This window comes from Rattus norvegicus, chromosome 2, assembly GCF_036323735.1.
Source record: "Rattus norvegicus strain BN/NHsdMcwi chromosome 2, GRCr8, whole genome shotgun sequence".
In the NCBI taxonomy this organism is placed as follows: Eukaryota; Metazoa; Chordata; class Mammalia; order Rodentia; family Muridae; genus Rattus; species Rattus norvegicus.
In genome coordinates this window covers 193,013,154-193,034,166 of record NC_086020.1, presented here as the reverse complement: position 1 = coordinate 193,034,166, position 21,013 = coordinate 193,013,154, and the positions used below count along the sequence as shown (strand labels likewise).

At 40.4% G+C, this 21,013-nt stretch overlaps 1 protein-coding gene across 10 annotated transcripts in view; it reads left to right on the top strand.

Moving 5' to 3' along the window:
• The window catches only part of Sycp1 (synaptonemal complex protein 1), a 160,071-nt gene that overhangs the window by 111,068 nt on the left and 27,990 nt on the right, over positions 1-21,013 (top strand). For 8 of the 10 annotated variants that reach the window (XM_063281327.1, XM_063281328.1, XM_063281333.1 and 5 more), the window contains 2 exon segments: positions 1,281-1,373; positions 2,716-2,790. In XM_063281327.1, the coding sequence (XP_063137397.1) occupies positions 1,281-1,373; positions 2,716-2,790 (168 nt within the window). 10 annotated transcript variants of the gene reach the window in all.

Sequence of the window (21,013 nt, the reverse complement as noted above, 5' to 3'; positions counted from 1 at the left end):
AGCATATTTCTATTAAAATGAACTTTAAGGCAGTCTTGTGATTTATCAAAGAGGTATTTTTTATACAAGAATAACTCAGTATAGTTTGAATATTATTGATCCCCTGTCTCTTAAGTTCAGATTTTAACCACTCAAAGTTGAGCTGAGCTGCTACCGTACCTGGTACCTCACATCCCGTTATCACTTATAGTAAAGAGAAGTAGTCATGTTTTCTGAATTCTTCTAGTAGTCTCATAGCACTTAACATCTTTTATTAACTACATACCAGGATATTTCTCATTAATAATTTCTATTTACTAAATGTATCTGACATTTACAAATTGAACAAATTTTATCAAGGGAATAAATAAATGAAAAACTTATAGTTGTGAGCATAGCCTTTAATGGCTGATCCATCTTTCCAGTCTGGGAAAAGACTTTTTTTGTTGTGAGTACATTTTATTTTTGTGTTGTTGGGTAATTCTTCTTTTAGGAATGATTAATTTTCCTTCAAATTTGGAAAGGAAGTAGGGTAACTTCACCTATTAATTTTTAAATAATGGTTCCAGAATCTAACATTATTATGAGGTAATATATCAATAGTAATTGGAATTCCGACTTTAAGTAATATTATAAGCTAATAGATTCAAATTTGGAAGGTTTCAGTCTAGTGCATTTTCTAGTCTGTATCAAAAAGTTTGTTTTGTCTTTGTCCCAGAAGAGCCTCTCCAAACTGATAAGCAAGTCCTTTTGATCTGATTTGAAAAGTCTTTGATTTCTTTTTGTCCTGTCAAAAAATTTTTAAGGCTTGTATTGTGTTTTTGGTCTTAGATTTAGAGTCAGTAACTTTTCTAAGACATCTTGGTGTCATGTTCATATTGAACAAGACTGACTTTGTAGCCCAGCTCTGCATTAACCTTGTAATAGTCAAGTCCCAGCCTCCCAAGTGCTAGGTTTATGGACATGGTGAACCTATCCAACTCAGCTATACTTAAGAGATGGGTTTTAGTGTTTCCAACTAAGGTAACAATTTCTTGTTGTGTCGGACTGGATCTCAGACTTGTCTGTTTCACTGTTTAGGTTGTTAGAATATATACGAAAGTACATATTCACATAAATGTATAGTGACACTTGCCTTTTGGTGTAGCGTACCAATATATTTTTTTTCTCTGCAGAGCTGTAGAATCTCCTGATGCACTCTGGGGGGCACTGTGCAGCCCCACCAAAGGCGCATACCAATCTTATAAAACATAATTTATTTCATTTTAATATGCCTAAAATGCCTTTTTTGTTTAATACAGCACCAATATGATAAGATTGTTGAAGAAAGAGACTCAGAATTAGGACTTTATAAAAACAGAGAACAGGAACAGTCTTCAGCAAAGGTTGCTTTGGTAAGATACAGAACAAATATCGATAAAGGCCACCTTTTTAAATGCCAGAATTGAAGAAAAAGAATAACACTAAGTAGAGCCATGATATTTGATCTGTAGAATCTGAAAGGATTTTACCTATTTTCTAATTGAATGCTTTTCCAATTTATTTTATATTGTAGTCTAAAGTGTCTTTTCAACATAGGTATTAAAAAGTCAGTTAAACCTAAAGACTATACATGGACTGACCCTGGACTCTGACCCCATAGGTAGCAATGAATATACTAGTAAGAGCACCAGTGGAAGGGGAAGCCCTGGGTCCTGCTAAGACTGAACCCCCAGTGAACTAGACTGGTGGGGGGAGGGGGACAATGCGGGGAGGGCGGGGAGGGGAACACCGATAAGAAAGGGGAGGGGGGAGGGGGATGTTTGCCCGGAAACTGGGAAAGGGAATAACACTCGAAATGTATATAAGAAATACTCAAGTTAATAATAAAAAAAAAAAAACAATGACTTCATGAAATTCATAGGCAAATGGATGGTATTAGAAAATATAATCCTGAGTGAGGTAACCCAATCACATAAAAGTACACATGGTATGCACTCACTAATAAGTGGATATTAGACTGAAAGCTCTAATTACCCAAGATGCAATCCACAGACCACATGTAACTCAAGAAGGATGACCAAAATGTGGATGCTTCACTCCTTCTTAAAAAAGGGAACAAACTGGAAGAGCTTGAAGGGGCTCGAGACCCCATATGTACAACAATGCCAAGCAACCAGAGCTTCCAGGGACTAAGCCACTACCTAAAGACTATACATGGACTGACCCTGGACTCTGACCTCATAGGTAGCAATGAATATACTAGTAAGAGCACCAGTGGAAGGGGAAGCCCTGGGTCCTGCTAAGACTGAACCCCCAGTGAACTAGACTGGTGGGGGGAGGGTGGCAATGGGGGGAGGGTTGGGAGGGGAACACCCATAAGGAAGGGGAGGGGGAGGGGGATGTTTAAATTAAATAAAAAAAGAAAAAAAAAGTCAGTTAAACTGATTTTAAAGCCTGGATGTTTAGGAGAGGAGAGTGGAGTGGAATTAGAGAATATGTGTATATGTATGTTTATATGTATAATATGCCATTTTAGTCCTTAGAGAAAACTATGAACAACTTGAAACTTATTTACATTGTGTTAGGTTATGTTCTATTATGAATGTTCATGTTTCTAAGTTAATTCTTTCTAGAGCTGAATTTATTTAGAGCACTGGATTACAGTTTCATTGATTTGAGAAAGTGTAGAAGCACTTATGCATTTCATCTTTATTTTTCTTTTTTTTGTTTTTTTTCATCTTTATTTTTCTTTAGGAGACTGAATTATCTAATATCAGAAACGAACTTGTATCCCTTAAGAAGCAACTTGAAGTAGAAAAAGAAGAAAAAGTAAGTTTTGTGGCATTACATATAAGATAACTCTAGGATTTTGGTATGGTTCAACTTTATGTTTTAGAAATGTTATAAAATATTTTGACAAATTTTGGTAATTAATAGTAAGAAAACACAGCTTTCTCTCTATCTTTCCCTACAAGTATTTTGCATATTTCATTTAAATATACATACATACATAAATATATATTTTAGGAATCCAAATGCTTTCAGATATGCAGTATTTGTTTGAGAAATATCTCAAGAGCATGCACTTGATTGCAGAGGATCCAAATTCAGTTCCCAGCACCCACTCCAGGCAGCTCACAGCTGCTTATAATTATAGCCAGGGGGAAATCAAATACTTCTAGCCTCTTGCAGACACCTGCAAATACCCAACTCAGATAGGCACAGATAATTAAAAATAAGCCTTAAAAAGGAAATATTGTCTCATAGTAAATGCTTATATATTTAATGTGAGTTTTCAAAAGGATATTCATAGTTATAGAAAAAAATTCTTACATACTATATATTTTGTAGTTTTTGCAAGGTGCTTTAGCTAACACTTAAAATACCAAATCTCCTTTAAAATTTGTTTGTATGGGATATATTCTTCTAGGTATAAATAGCTTAATAATTATTAAACAGCATATGCAATATTAACTATCTTTTGTAATGGTTAGGTTATATGTTCAAGGTTACATAAGAAAATAGCATAGCTAGAATCAATTATATATTTTTTAAAGACTTATTTTATTTATATGAGTACACTGTAGCTGTCTTCAGACACACAGAAGAGGGCATCAGATCCCATTTCAGATGGTTGTGAGTCACCAGATGGTTGCTGGGAATTGAACTCAGGACCTCTGGAAGAGCAGACAGTGCTCTTATCTGCTGAGCCACCTCTCCAGCCCTTATTTGTGTTTATTAAAGAGGAAAAATTGATTCAAACTCTGGAAACAAAATAAAATTTTAAGAAAGTTCATGGTGGGCTGGTGAGATGGCTCAGCAGGTTCATTTACTCAATGGAATACTACTCAGCCATCAAGAACAAGGACATCGACCCGCGGATCCCGGCCCGCAGCAGCTCTCTGCTCCCAAACCCCGTGGGAGAGAGACCTCACCGCCTGGTCAGGTGGGCACTCCTGAGGCTGCAGAGCGGAGGAGACCACCAACACTGCCCACCCCTGCCCACATCCCTGGCCCAAGAGGAAACTGTATAAGGCCTCTGGGTTCCCGTAGGGGAGGGCCCAGGAGCGGCAGGACCCCTGTGCCTGAGACACAGCCGGAACCTGAAGGAAACAGACCGGATAAACAGTTCTCTGCACCCAAATCCCGTGGGAGGGAGAGCTAAACCTACAGAGAGGCAGACAAGCCTGGGAAACCAGAAGAGACTGCACTCTGCGCACATCCAGACGCCAGAGGAAAACACCAAACGCCATCTGGAACCCTGGTGCACGGAGGCTCCCGGAAAGAGCGGCGCATATCTTCTCGGTTGCTGCCGCCGCGGAGAGGACTTAGGCAGTACCCCACGAGCACACTTGAGCCTCGGAACCGCAGGTAGGACCAACTTTTCCCCTGCAAGAAACCTGCCTGGTGAACTCAGGACACACAGAGGCAAAATTCCTCTAGGACAGGGCACTTCCTGGGTTTACCGGAAGTCCCACACCCGCGGATCCCGGCCCGCAGCAGTTCTCTGCTCCCAAAACCCGTGGGAGAGAGACCTCACCGCCTGGTCAGGTGGGCACTCCTGAGGCTGCAGAGCGGAGGAGACCACCAACACTGCCCACCCCTGCCCACATCCCTGACCCAAGAGGAAACTGTATAAGGCCTCTGGGTTCTCGTAGGGGAGGGCCCAGGAGCGGCAGGACCCCTGCGCCTGAGACACAGCCGGAACCTGAAGTAAACAGACCGGATAAACAGTTCTCTGCACCCAAATCCCGTGGGAGGGAGAGCTAAACCTACAGAGAGGCAGACACGCCTGGGAAACCAGAAGAGACTGCACTCTGCACACACATCTCGGACGCCAGAGGAAAACACCAAACCCCATCCGGAACACTAGTGCACGGAAGCTCCCGGAAAGGGCGGCGCATATCTTCCTGGTTGCTGCCGCCACAGAGAGCTCGTGGGCAGCACCCCGTGAGCACACTTGAGCCTCGGGACCACAGGTAAGACCAACTTTTCTGCTGCAAGTGACCTGCCTGGTGAACTCAAGACACAGGCCTGAGGAACAGCTGAAGACCTGTAGAGAGGAAAAACTACACGCCCAAAAGCAGAACACTCTGTCCCCATAACTGGCTGAAAGAAAACAGGAAAACAGGTCTACAGCACTCCTGACACACAGGCTTATAGGACAGTCTAGCCACTGTCAGAAATAGCAGAACAAAGTAACACTAGAGATAATCTGATGGCGAGAGGCAAGCGCAGGAACCCAAGCAACAGAAACCAGGACTACATGGCATCATCGGAGCCCAATTCTCCCACCAAAACAAACAAGGAATATCCAAACACACCAGAAAAGCAAGATCTAGTTTCAAAATCATATTTGATCATGATGCTGGAGGACTTCAAGAAAGACGTGAAGAACTCCCTTAGAGAACAACTAGAAGCCTACAGAGAGGAATCGCAAAAATGCCTGAAAGAATTCCAGGAAAACATAAATAAACAAGTAGAAACCCATAGAGAGGAGACACAAAAATCCCTGAAAGAATTCCAGGAAAACACAATCAAACAGTTGAAGGAATTAAAAATGGAAATAGAAGCAATCAAGAAAGAACACATGGAAACAACCCTGGATATAGAAAATCAAAAGAAGAGACAAGGAGCTGTAGATACAAGCTTCACCAACAGAATACAAGAGATGGAAGAGAGAATCTCAGGAGCAGAAGATTCCATAGAAATCATTGACTCAACTGTCAAAGATAATGTAAAGCAGAAAAAGCTACTGGTCCAAAACATACAGGAAATCCAGGACTCAATGAGAAGATCAAACCTAAGGATAATAGGTATAGAAGAGAGTGAAGACTCCCAGCTCAAAGGACCAGTAAATATCTTCAACAAAATCATAGAAGAAAACTTCCCTAACCTAAAAAAAGAGATACCCATAGGCATACAAGAAGCCTACAGAACTCCAAATAGATTGGACCAGAAAAGAAACACCTCCCGTCACATAATAGTCAAAACACCAAACGCACAAAATAAAGAAAGAATATTAAAAGCAGTAAGGGAAAAAGGTCAAGTAACATATAAAGGCAGACCTATCAGAATCACACCAGACTTCTCGCCAGAAACTATGAAGGCCAGAAGATCCTGGACAGATGTCATACAGACCCTAAGAGAACACAAGTGCCAGCCCAGGTTACTGTATCATGCAAAACTCTCAATTAACATAGATGGAGAAACCAAGATATTCCATGACAAAACCAAATTTACACAGTATCTTTCTACAAATCCAGCCCTACAAAGGATAATAAATGGTAAAGCCCAACATAAGGAGGCAAGCTATACCCTAGAAGAAGCAAGAAACTAATCATCTTGGCAACAAAACAAAGAGAAGAAAAGCACACAAACATAACCTCACATCCAAAGATGAATATAACAGGAAGCAATAATCACTATTCCTTAATATCTCTCAACATCAATGGCCTCAACTCCCCAATAAAAAGACATAGATTAACAAACTGGATACGCAACGAGGACCCTGCATTCTGCTGCCTACAGGAAACACACCTCAGAGACAAAGACAGACACTACCTCAGAGTGAAAGGCTGGAAAACAACTTTCCAAGCAAATGGTCAGAAGAAGCAAGCTGGAGTAGCCATTCTAATATCAAATAAAATCGATTTTCAACTAAAAGTCATCAAAAAAGATAAGGAAGGACACTTCATATTCATCAAAGGAAAAATCCACCAAGATGAACTCTCAATCCTAAACATCTATGCCCCAAATACAAGGGCACCTACATACGTAAAAGAAACCTTACTAAAGCTCAAAACATACATTGCACCTCACACAATAATAGTGGGAGATTTCAACACTCTACTCTCATCAATGGACAGATCATGGAAACAGAAATTACACAGAGACATAGACAGACTAAGAGAAGTCATGAGCCAAATGGACTTAACAGATATTTATAGAACATTCTATCCTAAAGCAAAAGGATATACCTTCTTCTCAGCTCCTCATGGAACTTTCTCCAAAATTGACCATATAATTGTTCAAAAAACGGGCCTCAACAGCTACAGAAAGATAGAAATAATCCCATGCGTGCTATCAGACCACCACGGCCTAAAACTGGTCTTCAATAACAATAAGGGAAGAATGCCCACATATACGTGGAAATTGAACAATGCTCTACTCAATGATAACCTAGTCAAGGAAGAAATAAAGAAAGAAATTAAAAACTTTTTAGAATTTAATGAAAATGAAGGTACAACATACCCAAACTTATGGGACACAATGAAAGCTGTGCTAAGAGGAAAACTCATAGCGCTGAGTGCCTGCAGAAAGAAACAGGAAAGAGCATATGTCAGCAGCATGACGGCACACCTAAAAGCTCTAGAACAAAAAGAAGCAAATACATCCAGGAGGAGTAGAAGGCAGGAAATAATCAAACTCAGAGCTGAAATCAACCAAGTAGAAACAAAAAGGACCATAGAAAGAAGCAACAGAACCAAAAGTTGGTACTTTGAGAAAATCAACAAGATAGATAAACCCTTAGCCAGACTAACGAGAGGACCCAGGGAGTGTGTCCAAATTAACAAAATCAGAAATGAAAAGGGAGACATAACTACAGATTCAGAGGAAATTCAAAAAATCATCGGATCTTACTATAAAAACCTATATTCAACAAAACTTGAAAATCTTCAGGAAATGGACAATTTCCTAGACAGATACCAGGTATCGAAGTTAAATCAGGAACAGATAAACCAGTTAAACAACCCCATAACTCCTAAGGAAATAGAAGCAGTCATTAAAGGTCTCCCAACCAAAAAGAGCCCAGGTCCAGACGGGTTTAGTGCAGAATTCTATCAAACCTTCATAGAAGACATCATACCAATATTATCCAAACTATTCCACAAAATTGAAACAGATGGAGCACTACAGAATTCCTTCTATGAAGCTACAATTAGTCTTATACCTAAACCACACAAAGACCCAACAAAGAAAGAGAACTTCAGACCAATTTCCCTTATGAATATCAATGCAAAAATATTCAATAAAATTCTGGCAAACCGAATCCAAGAGCACATCAAAACAATCATCCACCATGATCAAGTAGGCTTCATCCCAGGCATGCAGGGATGGTTTAATATACAGAAAACCATCAACGTGATCCATTATATAAACAAACTGAAAGAACAAAACCACATGATCATTTCATTAGATGCTGAGAAAGCATTTGACAAAATTCAACACCCCTTCATGATAAAAGTCCTGGAAAGAATAGGAATTCAAGGCCCATACCTAAACATAGTAAAAGCCATATACAGCAAACCAGTTGCTAACATTAAACTAAATGGAGAGAAACTTGAAGCAATCCCACTAAAATCAGGGACTAGACAAGGCTGCCCACTCTCTCCCTACTTATTCAATATAGTTCTTGAAGTTCTAGCCAGAGCAATCAGACAACAAAAGGAGGTCAAGGGGATACAGATCGGAAAAGAAGAAGTCAAAATATCACTATTTGCAGATGATATGATAGTTTATTTAAGTGATCCCAAAACTTCCACCAGAGAACTACTAAAGCTGATAAACAACTTCAGCAAAGTGGCTGGGTATAAAATTAACTCAAATAAATCAGTAGCCTTCCTCTACACAAAAGAGAAACAAACCGAGAAAGAAATTAGGGAAACGACACCCTTCATAATAGACCCAAATAATATAAAGTACCTCGGTGTGACTTTAACCAAGCAATTAAAAGATCTGTACAATAACAACTTCAAGACACTGAAGAAAGAAATTGAAGAAGACTTCAGAAGATGGAAAGATCTCCCATGCTCATGGATTGGCAGGATTAATATAGTAAAAATGGCCATTTTACCAAAAGCGATCTACAGATTCAATGCAATCCCCATCAAAATACCAATCCAATTCTTCAAAGAGTTAGACAGAACAATTTGCAAATTCATCTGGAATAACAAAAAACCCAGGATAGCTAAAACTATCCTCAACAATAAAAGGACTTCTGGGGGAATCACTATTCCTGAACTCAAGCAGTATTACAGAGCAATATTGATAAAAACTGCATGGTATTGGTACAGAGACAGACAGATAGACCAATGGAATAGAATTGAAGACCCAGAAATGAACCCACACACCTATGGTCACTTGATTTTTGACAAAGGAGCCAAAACCATCCAATGGAAAAAAAATATCATTTTCAGCAAATGGTGCTGGTTCAACTGGAGGTCAACATGTAGAAGAATGCAGATTGATCCATGCTTATCACCCTGTACAAAGCTTAAGTCCAAGTGGATCAAGGACCTCCACATCAAACCTGATACACTCAAACTAATAGAAGAAAAACTAGGGAAGCATCTGGAACACATGGGCACTGGAAAAAATTTCCTGAACAAAACACCAATGGCTTATGCTCTAAGATCAAGAATCGACAAATGGGATCTCATAAAACTGCAAAGCTTCTGTAAGGCAAAGGACACTGTGGTTAGGACAAAACGGCAACCAACAGATTGGGAAAAGATCTTTACCAATCCTATAACAGATAGAGGCCTTATATCCAAAATATACAAAGAACTCAAGAAGTTAGACCGCAGGGAAACAAATAACCCTATTAAAAAATGGGGTTCAGAGCTAAACAAAGAATTCACAGCTGAGGAATGCCGAATGGCTGAGAAACACCTAAAGAAATGTTCAACATCTTTAGTCATAAGGGAAATGCAAATCAAAACAACCCTGAGATTTCACCTCACACCAGTGAGAATGGCTAGGATCAAAAACTCAGGTGACAGCAGATGCTGGCGAGGATGTGGAGAAAGAGGAACACTCCTCCATTGTTGGTGGGATTGCAGACTGGTACAACCATTCTGGAAATCAGTCTGGAGGTTCCTCAGAAAATTGGACATTGAACTGCCTGAGGATCCAGCTATACCTCTCTTGGGCATATACCCAAAAGATGCCCCAACATATAAAAAAGACACGTGCTCCACTATGTTCATCGCAGCCTTATTTATAATAGCCAGAAGCTGGAAAGAACCCAGATGCCCTTCAACAGAGGAATGGATACAGAAAATGTGGTACATCTACACAATGGAATATTACTCAGCTATCAAAAACAACGAGTTTATGAAATTCGTAGGCAAATGGTTGGAACTGGAAAACATCATCCTGAGTGAGCTAACCCAATCACAGAAAGACATACATGGTATGCACTAACTGATAAGTGGCTATTAGCCCAAATGCTTGAATTACCCTAGATGCCTAGAACAAATGAAACTCAAGATGGATGATCAAAATGTGAATGCTTCACTCCTTCTCTAAAAGGGGAACAAGAATACTCTTGGCAGGGAAGAGAGAGGCAAAGATTAAAACAGACATAGAAGGAACTCCTATTCAGAGCCTGCCCCACATGTGGCCCATACATATACAGCCACCCAATTAGACAAGATGGATGAAGCAAAGAAGTGCAGACCGACAGGAGCCGGATGTAGATCGCTCCTGAGAGACACAGCCAGAATACAGCAAATACAGAGGCGAATGCCAGCAGCAAACCACTGAACTGAGAATAGGACCCCCGTTGAAGGAATCAGAGAAAGAACTGGAAGAGCTTAAAGGGGCTCGAGACCCCAAAAGTACAACAATGCCAAGCAACCAGAGCTTCCAGGGACTAAGCCACTACCTAAAGTCTATACATGGACTGACCCTGGACTCTGACCTCATAGGTAGCAATGAATATCCTAGTAAGAACACCAGTGGGAAGGGAAGCCCTGGGTCCTGCTAAGACTGAACCCCCAGTGAACTAGACTGTTGGGGGGAGGGCGGCAATGGGGGGAGGGTTGGGAGGGGAACACCCATAAGGAAGGGGAGGGGGGAGGGGGATGTTTGCCCGGAAACCAAAGAATTATTATTAAGTATTAAATAAATTAAAAAAAATAGTGGGGGACATCAATGTCCCATTCTCAAAAAAAAAAAATCTGGAACACATAGGCACTGGAAAAAATTTCCTGAACAAAACACCAATGGCTTATGCTCTAAGATCAAGAATCGACAAATGGGATCTCATAAAACTGCAAAGCTTCTGTAAGGCAAAGGACACTGTGGTTAGGACAAAACGGCAACCAACAGATTGGGAAAAGATCTTTACCAATCCTACAACAGATAGAGGCCTTATATCCAAAATATACAAAGAACTCAAGAAGTTAGACCGCAGGGAAACAAATAACCCTATTAAAAAATGGGGTTCAGAGCTAAACAAAGAATTCACAGCTGAGGAATGCCGAATGGCTGAGAAACACCTAAAGAAATGTTCAACATCTTTAGTCATAAGGGAAATGCAAATCAAAACAACCCTGAGATTTCACCTCACACCAGTGAGAATGGCTAAGATCAAAAACTCAGGTGACAGCAGATGCTGGCGAGGGTGTGGAGAAAGAGGAACACTCCTCCATTGTTGGTGGGATTGCAGACTGGTAAAACCATTCTGGAAATCAGTCTGGAGGTTCCTCAGAAAATTGGACATTGAATTGCCTGAGGATCCAGCTATACCTCTTTTGGGCATATACCCAAAAGATGCCTCAACATATAAAAGAGACACGTGCTCCACTATGTTCATCGCAGCCTTATTTATAATAGCCAGAAAATGGAAAGAACCCAGATGCCCTTCAACAGAGGAATGGATACAGAAAATGTGGTACATCTACACAATGGAATATTACTCAGCTATCAAAAACAACGAGTTTATGAAATTCGTAGGCAAATGGTTGGAACTAGAAAATATCATCCTGAGTGAGCTAACCCAATCACAGAAAAACATACATGGTATGTACTCATTGATAAGTGGCTATTAGCCCAAATGCTTGAATTACCCTAGATCCCTAGAACAAACGAAACTCAAGACGGATGATCAAAATGTGAATGCTTCACTCCTTCTTTAAATGAGGAAAAAGAATACCCTTGGCAGGGAAGGGAGAGGCAAAGATTAAAACAGAGACTGAAGGAACACCCATTCAGAGCCTGCCCCACATGTGGCCCATACATATACAGCCACCCAATTAGACAAGATGGATGAAGCAAAGAAGTGCAGACCGACAGGAGCCGGATGTAGATCGCTCCTGAGAGACACAGCCAGAATACAGCAAATACAGAGGCGAATGCCAGCAGCAAACCACTGAACTGAGAATAGGTCCCCTATTGAAGGAATCAGAGAAAGAACTGGAAGAGCTTGAAGGGGCTCGAGACCCCAAAAGTACAACAATGCCAAGCAACCAGAGCTTCTAGGGACTAAGCCACTACCTAAAGACTATACATGGACTGACCCTGGACTCTGACCCCATAGGTAGCAATGAATATCCTAGTAAGAGCACCAGTGGAAGGGGAAGCCCTGGGTCCTGCTAAGACTGAACCCCAATGAACTAGTCTATGGGGGGAGGGCGGCAATGGGGGGAGGGTAGGGAGGGGAACACCCATAAGGAAGGGGAGGGGGGAGGGGGATGTTTGCCCGGAAACCGGGAAAGGGAATAACACTCGAACTGTATATAAGAAATACTCAAGTTAATAAAAAAAAAAAAAAGAACAAGGACATCCTGAGTTTTGCAGACAAATGGAACTAGAAAATATCATCCTAAGTGATGTAACTCAGACCCAAAAGGACATGCATCTTATGTTCTCACTAATGTGTGGATATTACCCCACCCCACCCCAAAAAGTACACAATATCCAAGACACAGAATACAGAACTCAAAAAGGTCAACAAGCTGAAGGGCCCAAGTGAGGATGCCTCAGTCAGTCCCACTTTGGAGGAAGAAGAAAGCAACCAAAAGTGGGAAGAGGGAGGGATCTGGAAGGGAAAGGGGATGGAGGGGAGGGGAGGGGTACATGATCTGGTATTGGCTCTGAATGGCCATTCCTTGAGTCGCTGCTCTAAACTTTGCTTCCATATCCCCTCCTATGGATATGTTTTCCCCTTTTAAGAAGGAGTGGGAGCATCCGCACTTTGGTCATCCTTCTTCCTGAGCTTCCTGTGGTCTGTGGATTGCATCTTGGGTAATTCAAGCTTTTAGGCTAATATTTACTTATCAATGAGTACACACCAAATGTGTTTTTCTGTGATTGGGTTACCTCACTCAGGATGATATTTTGTAGTTCCATCCATTTGCCTATGAATTTCATGAAGTCATTGTTTTTGATAGCAGATTAGTATTCCACCGTGTAGATGTACCACGTTTTCTGAATCCATTCCTCTGTTGAAGGGCATCTGGGTTCTTTCCAGCTTCTGGCTATTATAAATAAGCCTGCTATGAACATAGTGGAGCATGTGTCTTTGTTGTATGTTGGAACATCATTTGGGTTTATGCCCAGGAGAGGTATAGCTGGGTCCTCAGGTAGTGGAATATCCAATTATGTGAAGAACCTCCAGACTGATTTCCAGAGAGGTTGTACCAGTTTGCAATCCCACCAACAATGGAGGAGTGATTCTCTTTCTCCACATCCTCGCCAGCATCTGCTGTCACCTGAATTTTTCGTCTTAGCCATTTTGACTGGTGTGAGGTGGAATCTCAGGGTTGTTTTGATTTGCATTTCCCTTATGACTAAAGATGTTGAACATTTCTTTAGGTGCTTGTTGGCCGTTTGATAGTCCTCAGCAGAGAATGTTTTGTTTAGCTCTGTACCCCATATTTTAATGGAGTTATTTGGCTCTCTGGAGTCTAACTTCTTGAGTTCTTTGTATATTTTGAATATTAGCCCTCTACCAGATGTAAAGATCTTTTTCCAATCTGTTGGTTGCTGTTTTGTCCTAAGAACAGGGTCCTTTGCCTTACAGAAGCTTTGCAGTTTTATGAGGTCCCATTTGTTGATTCTTGATCTTAGAGCATAAGCCATTGGTGTTTTGTTCAGGAAAATTTCCCCAGTGCCCATGTGATCCAGACTCTTCCCCACTTTTTCTTCTATTAGTTTGAGTGTATCTGGATTAATGTGGAGGTCCTAGATCCACTTGGACTTAAGCTTTGTACAGGGCAATAAGAATGGATCGATTTGGATTTGTATTCCTCTACATGCTGACCTACAGTTCAATCAGCACCATTTGTTGAAAATGCTATCTTTTTTTTTTTCCGATTGGATGGTTTTAGCTCCTTTGTCAAAGATCAAGTGACCATAGATGTGTGGGTTCATTTCTGGGTCTTCAGTAATATTCCACTGGTCTACCTGTTTGTCTCTGTGCCTGTAACATAAAGTTTTTATGACTATTGTACCGTAATACAGCTTAAAGTCAGGGATGGTGATTCCCCCAGAAGCTCTTTTATGTTTATTATAGTTTTTGCTATTCTGGGGTTTTTGTTTCTCCAAATGAACTTGCAAATTACTGTTTCTAAGTTTATGAAGAATTGAGTAGGTATTTTGATGGGGATTGCATTGAATCTGTAGATCGCTTTTGGTAAAATGGCCATTTTTACTATATTAATCCCACCAATCCATGAGCATGGGAGATCTTTCCATCTTCTGAGGTCTTCTTCAGTTTCTTTCTTCAGAGACTTGGAAGTTCTTAGCATACAGATCTTTCACTTGCTTGGTTAAATTCACACCGAGTTATTTTATATTATTTGAGACTATTATGAAGGGTGTCGTTTCCCTGATTTTTTTTTAATATAAATTGTATTTATTTGTTGTCTTTATTATTTTGTGCATTATCAATAAATGGATGTTAGCTTGATATTTTCTTTTTTTTTATTAAATTGAGTATTTCTTATATACATTTCGAATGTTATTCCCTTTCCCGGTTTCCGGGCAAACATCCCCCTCCCCCTCCCCTTCCTTATGGGTGTTCCCCTCCCAAGCCTCCCCCCATTGCTGCCCTCCCCCCATAGACTAGTTCACTGGGGGTTCAGTCTTAGCAGGACCCAGGGCTTCCCCTTCCACTGGTGCTCTTACTAGGATATTCATTGCTACCTATGGGGTCAGAGTCCAGGGTCAGTCCATGTATAGTCTTTAGGTAGTGGCTTAGTCCCTGGAAGCTCTGGTTGCTTGGCATTGTTGTACTTTTGGGGTCTCAAGCCCCTTCAAGCTCTTCCAGTTCTTTCTCTGATTCCTTCAATAGGGGACCTATTCTCAGTTCAGTGGTTTGCTGCTGGCATTCGCCTCTGTATTTGCTGTATTCTGGCTGTGTCTCTCAGGAGCGATCTACATCCGGCTCCTGTCGGTCTGCACTTCTTTGCTTCATCCATCTTGTCTAATTGGGTGGCTGTATATGTATGGGCCACATGTGGGGCAGGCTCTGAATGGGTGTTCCTTCAGTCTCTGTTTTAATCTTTGCCTCTCCCTTCCCTGCCAAGGGTATTCTTTTTCCTCATTTAAAGAAGGAGTGAAGCATTCACATTTTGATCATCCGTCTTGAGTTTCGTTTGTTCTAGGGATCTAGGGTAATTCAAGCATTTGGGCTAATAGCCACTTATCAATGAGTGCATACCATGTATGTCTTTCTGTGATTGGGTTAGCTCACTCAGGATGATATTTTCCAGTTCCAACCATTTGCCTACGAATTTCATAAACTCGTTGTTTTTGATAGCTGAGTAATATTCCATTGTGTAGATGTACCACATTTTCTGTATCCATTCCTGTGTTGAAGGGCATCTGGGTTCTTTCCATTTTCTGGCTATTATAAATAAGGCTGCGATGAACATAGTGGAGCACGTGTCTCTTTTATATGTTGAGGCATCTTTTGGGTATATGCCCAAGAGAGGTATAGCTGGATCCTCAGGCAGTTCAATGTCCAATTTTCTGAGGAACCTCCAGACTGATTTCCAGAATGGTTTTACCAGTCTGCAATCCCACCAACAATGGAGGAGTGTTCCTCTTTCTCCACATCCTCGCCAGCATCTGCTGTCACCTGAGTTTTTGATCTTAGCCAATCGCACTGGTGTGAGGTGAAATCTCAGGGTTGTTTTGATTTGCATTTCCCTTATGACTAAAGATGTTGAACATTTCTTTAGGTGTTTCTCAGCCATTCGGCATTCCTCAGCTGTGAATTCTTTGTTTAGCTCTGAACCCCATTTTTTAATAGGGTTATTTGTTTCCCTGCGGTCTAACTTCTTGAGTTCTTTGTATATTTTGGATATAAGGCCTCTATCTGTTGTAGGATTGGTAAAGATCTTTTCCCAATCTGTTGGTTGCCGTTTTGTCCTAACCACAGTGTCCTTTGCCTTACAGAAGCTTTGCAGTTTTATGAGATCCCATTTGTCGATTCTTGATCTTAGAGCATAAGCCATTGTTTTGTTCAGGAAATTTTTTCCAGTGCCCATGTGTTCCAGATGCTTCCCTAGTTTTTCTTCTATTAGTTTGAGTGTGTCTGGTTTGATGTGGAGGTCCTTGATCCACTTGGACTTAAGCTTTGTACAGGGTGATAAGCATGGATCGATCTGCATTCTTCTACATGTTGCCCTCCAGTTGAACCAGCACCATTTGCTGAAAATGCTATCTTTTTTCCATTGGATGGTTTTGGCTCCTTTGTCAAAAATCAAGTGACCATAGGTGTGTGGGTTCATTTCTGGGTCTTCAATTCTATTCCATTGGTCTATCTGTCTGTCTCTGTACCAATACCATGCAGTTTTTATCACTATTGCTCTGTAATACTGCTTGAGTTCAGGGATAGTGATTCCCCCTGAAGTCCTTTTATTGTTGAGGATAGCTTTAGCTATCCTGGGTTTTTTGTTATTCCAGATGAATTTGCAAATTGTTCTGTCTAACTCTTTGAAGAATTGGATTGGTATTTTGATGGGGATTGCATTGAATCTGTAGATTGCTTTTGGTAAAATGGCCATTTTTACTATATTAATCCTGCCAGTCCATGAGCATGGGAGATCTTTCCATCTTCTGAGGTCTTCTTCAATTTCTTTCCTCAGTGTCTTGAAGTTCTTATTGTACAGATCTTTTACTTGCTTGGTTAAAGTCACACCGAGGTACTTTGTATTATTTGGGTCTATTATGAAGGGTGTCGTTTCCCTAATTTCTTTCTCGGCTTGTTTCTCTTTTGTATAGAGGAAGGCAACTGATTTATTTGAGTTAATTTTTTACCCAGCCACTTTGCTGAAGTTGTTTATCAGCTTTAGTAGTTCTCTGGTGGAACTTTTGGGATCACTTAAATATACTATCATATCATCTGCAAATAGTGATATTTTGACCTCTTCTTTTCCGATCTGTATCCCCTTGATCTCCTTTTGTTGTCTGATTGCTCTGGCTAGAACTTCAAGAACTATATTGAATAAGTAGGGAGAGAGTGGGCAGCCTTGTCTAGTCCCTGATTTTAGTGGGATTGCTTCAAGTTTCTCTCCATTTAGTTTAATGTTAGCAACTGGTTTGCTGTATATGGCTTTTACTATGTTTAAGTATGGGCCTTGAATTCCTATTCTTTCCAGGACTTTTATCATGAAGGGGTGTTGAACTTTTGGGATCACTTAAATATACTATCATATCATCTGCAAATAGTGATATTTTGACCTCTTCTTTTCCGATCTGTATCCCCTTGATCTCCTTTTGTTGTCTGATTGCTCTGGCTAGAACTTCAAGAACTATATTGAATAAGTAGGGAGAGAGTGGGCAGCCTTGTCTAGTCCCTGATTTTAGTGGGATTGCTTCAAGTTTCTCTCCATTTAGTTTAATGTTAGCAACTGGTTTGCTGTATATGGCTTTTACTATGTTTAAGTATGGGCCTTGAATTCCTATTCTTTCCAGGACTTTTATCATGAAGGGGTGTTGAATTTTGTCAAATGCTTTCTCAGCATCTAATGAAATGATCATGTGGTTTTGTTCTTTCAGTTCGTTTATATGATGGATCACGTTGATGGTTTTCTGTATATTAAGCCATCCCTCCATGCCTGGGATGAAGCCTACTTGATCATGGTGGATGATTGTTTTGATGTGCTCTTGAATTCGGTTTGCCAGAATTTTATTGAGTATTTTTGCGTCGATATTCATAAGGGAAATTGGTCTGAAGTTCTCTTTCTTTGTTGTGTCTTTGTGTGTTTTAGGTATAAGAGTAATTGGGGCTTCGTAGAAGGAATTCGGTAGGGCTCCATCTGTTTCAATTTTGTGGAATAGTTTGGATAATATTGGTATGAGGTCTTCTATGAAGGTTTGATAGAATTCTGCACTAAACCCGTCTGGACCTGGGCTCTTTTTGGTTGGGAGACCTTTAATGACTGCTTCTATTTCCTTAGGAGTTATGGGGTTGTTTAACTGGTTTATCTGTTCCTGATTTAACTTCGATACCTGGTATCTGTCTAGGCAATTGTCCATTTCCTGAAGATTTTCAAATTTTGTTGAATATAGGTTTTTATAGTAAGATCTGATGATTTTTTGAATTTCCTCTGAATCTGTAGTTATGTCTCCCTTTTCATTTCTGATTTTGTTAATTTGGACGCACTCTCTGTGTCCTCTCGTTAGTCTGGCTAAGGGTTTATCTATCTTGTTGATTTTCTCAAAGAACCAACTTTTGGTTCTGTTGATTCTTTCTATGGTCCTTTTTGTTTCTACTTGGTTGATTTCAGCTCTGAGTTTGATTATTTCCTGCCTTCTACTCCTCCTGGGTGTATTTGCTTCTTTTTGTTCTAGAGCTTTTAGGTGTGCTGTCAAGCTGCTGACATATGCTCTTTCCTGTTTCTTTCTGCAGGCACTCAGCGCTATGAGTTTTCCTCTTAGCACAGCTTTCATTGTGTCCCATAAGTTTGGGTATGTTGTATCTTCATTTTCATTAAATTCTAAAAAGTTTTTAATTTCTTTCTTTATTTCTTCCTTGACCAGGTTATCATTGAGTAGAGCATTGTTCAATTTCCACGTATATGTGGGCATTCTTCCCTTACTGTTATTGAAGACCAGTTTTAGGCCATGGTGGTCCGATAGCACGCATGGGATTATTTCTATCTTTCTGTACCTGTTGAGGCCCGTTTTTTGACCAATTATATGGTCAATTTTGGAGAAAGTACCATGAGGAGCTGAGAAGAAGTTATATCCTTTTGCTTTAGGATAGAATGTTCTATAAATATCCGTTAAGTCCATTTGGCTCATGACTTCTCTTAGTCTGTCGACATCACTGTTTAATTTCTGTTTCCATGATCTGTCCATTGATGAGAGTGGGGTGTTGAAATCTCCCACTATTATTGTGTGAGGTGCAATGTGTGTTTTCAGCTTTAGTAAGGTTTCTTTTACGTATGTAGGTGCCCTTGTATTTGGGGCATAGATATTTAGGATTGAGAGTTCATCTTGGTGGATTTTTCCTTTGATGAATATGAAGTGTCCTTCCTTATCTTTTTTGATAACTTTTAGTTCGAAATTGATTTTATTTGATATTAGAATGGCTACTCCAGCTTGCTTCTTCTGACCATTTGCTTGGAAAATTGTTTTCCAGCCTTTCACTCTGAGGTAGTGTCTGTCTTTGTCTCTGAGGTGTGTTTCCTGTAGGCAGCAGAATGCAGGGTCCTCGTTGCGTATCCAGTTTGTTAATCTATGTCTTTTTATTGGGGAGTTGAGGCCATTGATATTGAGAGATATTAAGGAATAGTGATTATTGTTTCCCTTTATATTCATATTTGGATGTGAGGTTAAGTTTGTGTGCTTTCATTCTCTTTGTTTTGTTGCCAAGACGATTAGTTTCTTGCTTCTTCTAGGGTATAGCTTGCCTCCTTATGTTGGACTCTACCTTTTATTATCCTTTGTAGTGCTGGATTTGTAGAAAGATATTGTGTAAATTTGGTTTTGTCATGGAATATCTTGGTTTCTCCATCAATGTTAATTGAGAGTTTTGCAGGATACAGTAACCTGGGCTGGCATTTGTGTTCTCTTAGGGTCAGTATGACATCAGTCCAGGATCTTCTGTCCTTCATAGATTCTGGCGAGAAGTCTGGTGTGATTCTGATAGGTCTGCCTTTATATGTTACTTGACCTTTTTCCCTTACTGCTTTTAATATTCTTTCTTTATTTTGTGCGTTTGGTGTTTTGACAATTATGTGACGGGAGGTGTTTCTTTTCTGGTCCAATCTATTTGGAGTTCTGTAGGCTTCTTGTATGTCTATGGGTATCTCTTTTTTTAGGTTAGGGAAGTTTTCTTCTATGATTTTGTTGAAGATATTTACTGGTCCTTTGAGCTGGGAGTCTTCACTCTCTTCTATGCCTATTATCCTTAGGTTTCATCTTCTCATTGAGTCCTGGATTTCCTGTATGTTTTGGACCAGTAGCTTTTTCCGCTTTACATTATCTTTGACAGTTGAGTCAATGATTTCTATGGAATCTTCTGCTCCTGAGATTCTCTCTTCCATCTCTTGTATTCTGCTGGTGAAGCTTGTATCTACAGCTCCTTGTCTCTTCTTTTGGTTTTCTATATCCAGGGTTGTTTCCATGTGTTCTTTCTTGATTGCTTCTATTTCCATTTTTAATTCCTTCAACTGTTTGATTGTGTTTTCCTGGAATTCTTTCAGGGATTTTTGTGTCTCCTCTCTATGGGCTTCTACTTGTTTATTTATGTTTTCCTGGAATTCTTTCAGGGATTTTTGCGATTCTTTCAGGCATTTTTGCGATTCCTCTCTGTAGGCTTCTAGTTGTTCTCTAAGGGAGTTCTTCATGTCCTCCTTGAAGTCCTCCAGCATCATGATCAAAAATGATTTTGGAACTAGATCTTGCTTTTCTGGTGTGTTTGGATATTCCATGTTTGTTTTGATGGGAGAATTGGGCTCCGATGGTGCCATGTAGTCTTGGTTTGTGTTGCTTGGGTTCCTGCGCTTGCCTCTCGCCATCAGATTATCTCTAGTGTTACTTTGTTCTGCTATTTCTGACAGTGGCTAGACTGTCCTATAAGCCTGTGTGTCAGGAGTGCTGTAGACCTGTTTTCCTCTCTTTCAGCCAGTTATGGGGACAGAGTGTTCTGCTTTCGGGCGTGTAGTTTTTCCTCTCTACAGGTCTTCAGCTGTTCCTGGGGGCCTGTGTCTTGAGTTCACCAGACAGCTTTCTTGCAGCAGAAAAGTTGGTCTTACCTGTGGTCCCGAGGCTCAAGTTCGCTCGTGGGGTGCTGCCCAGGGGC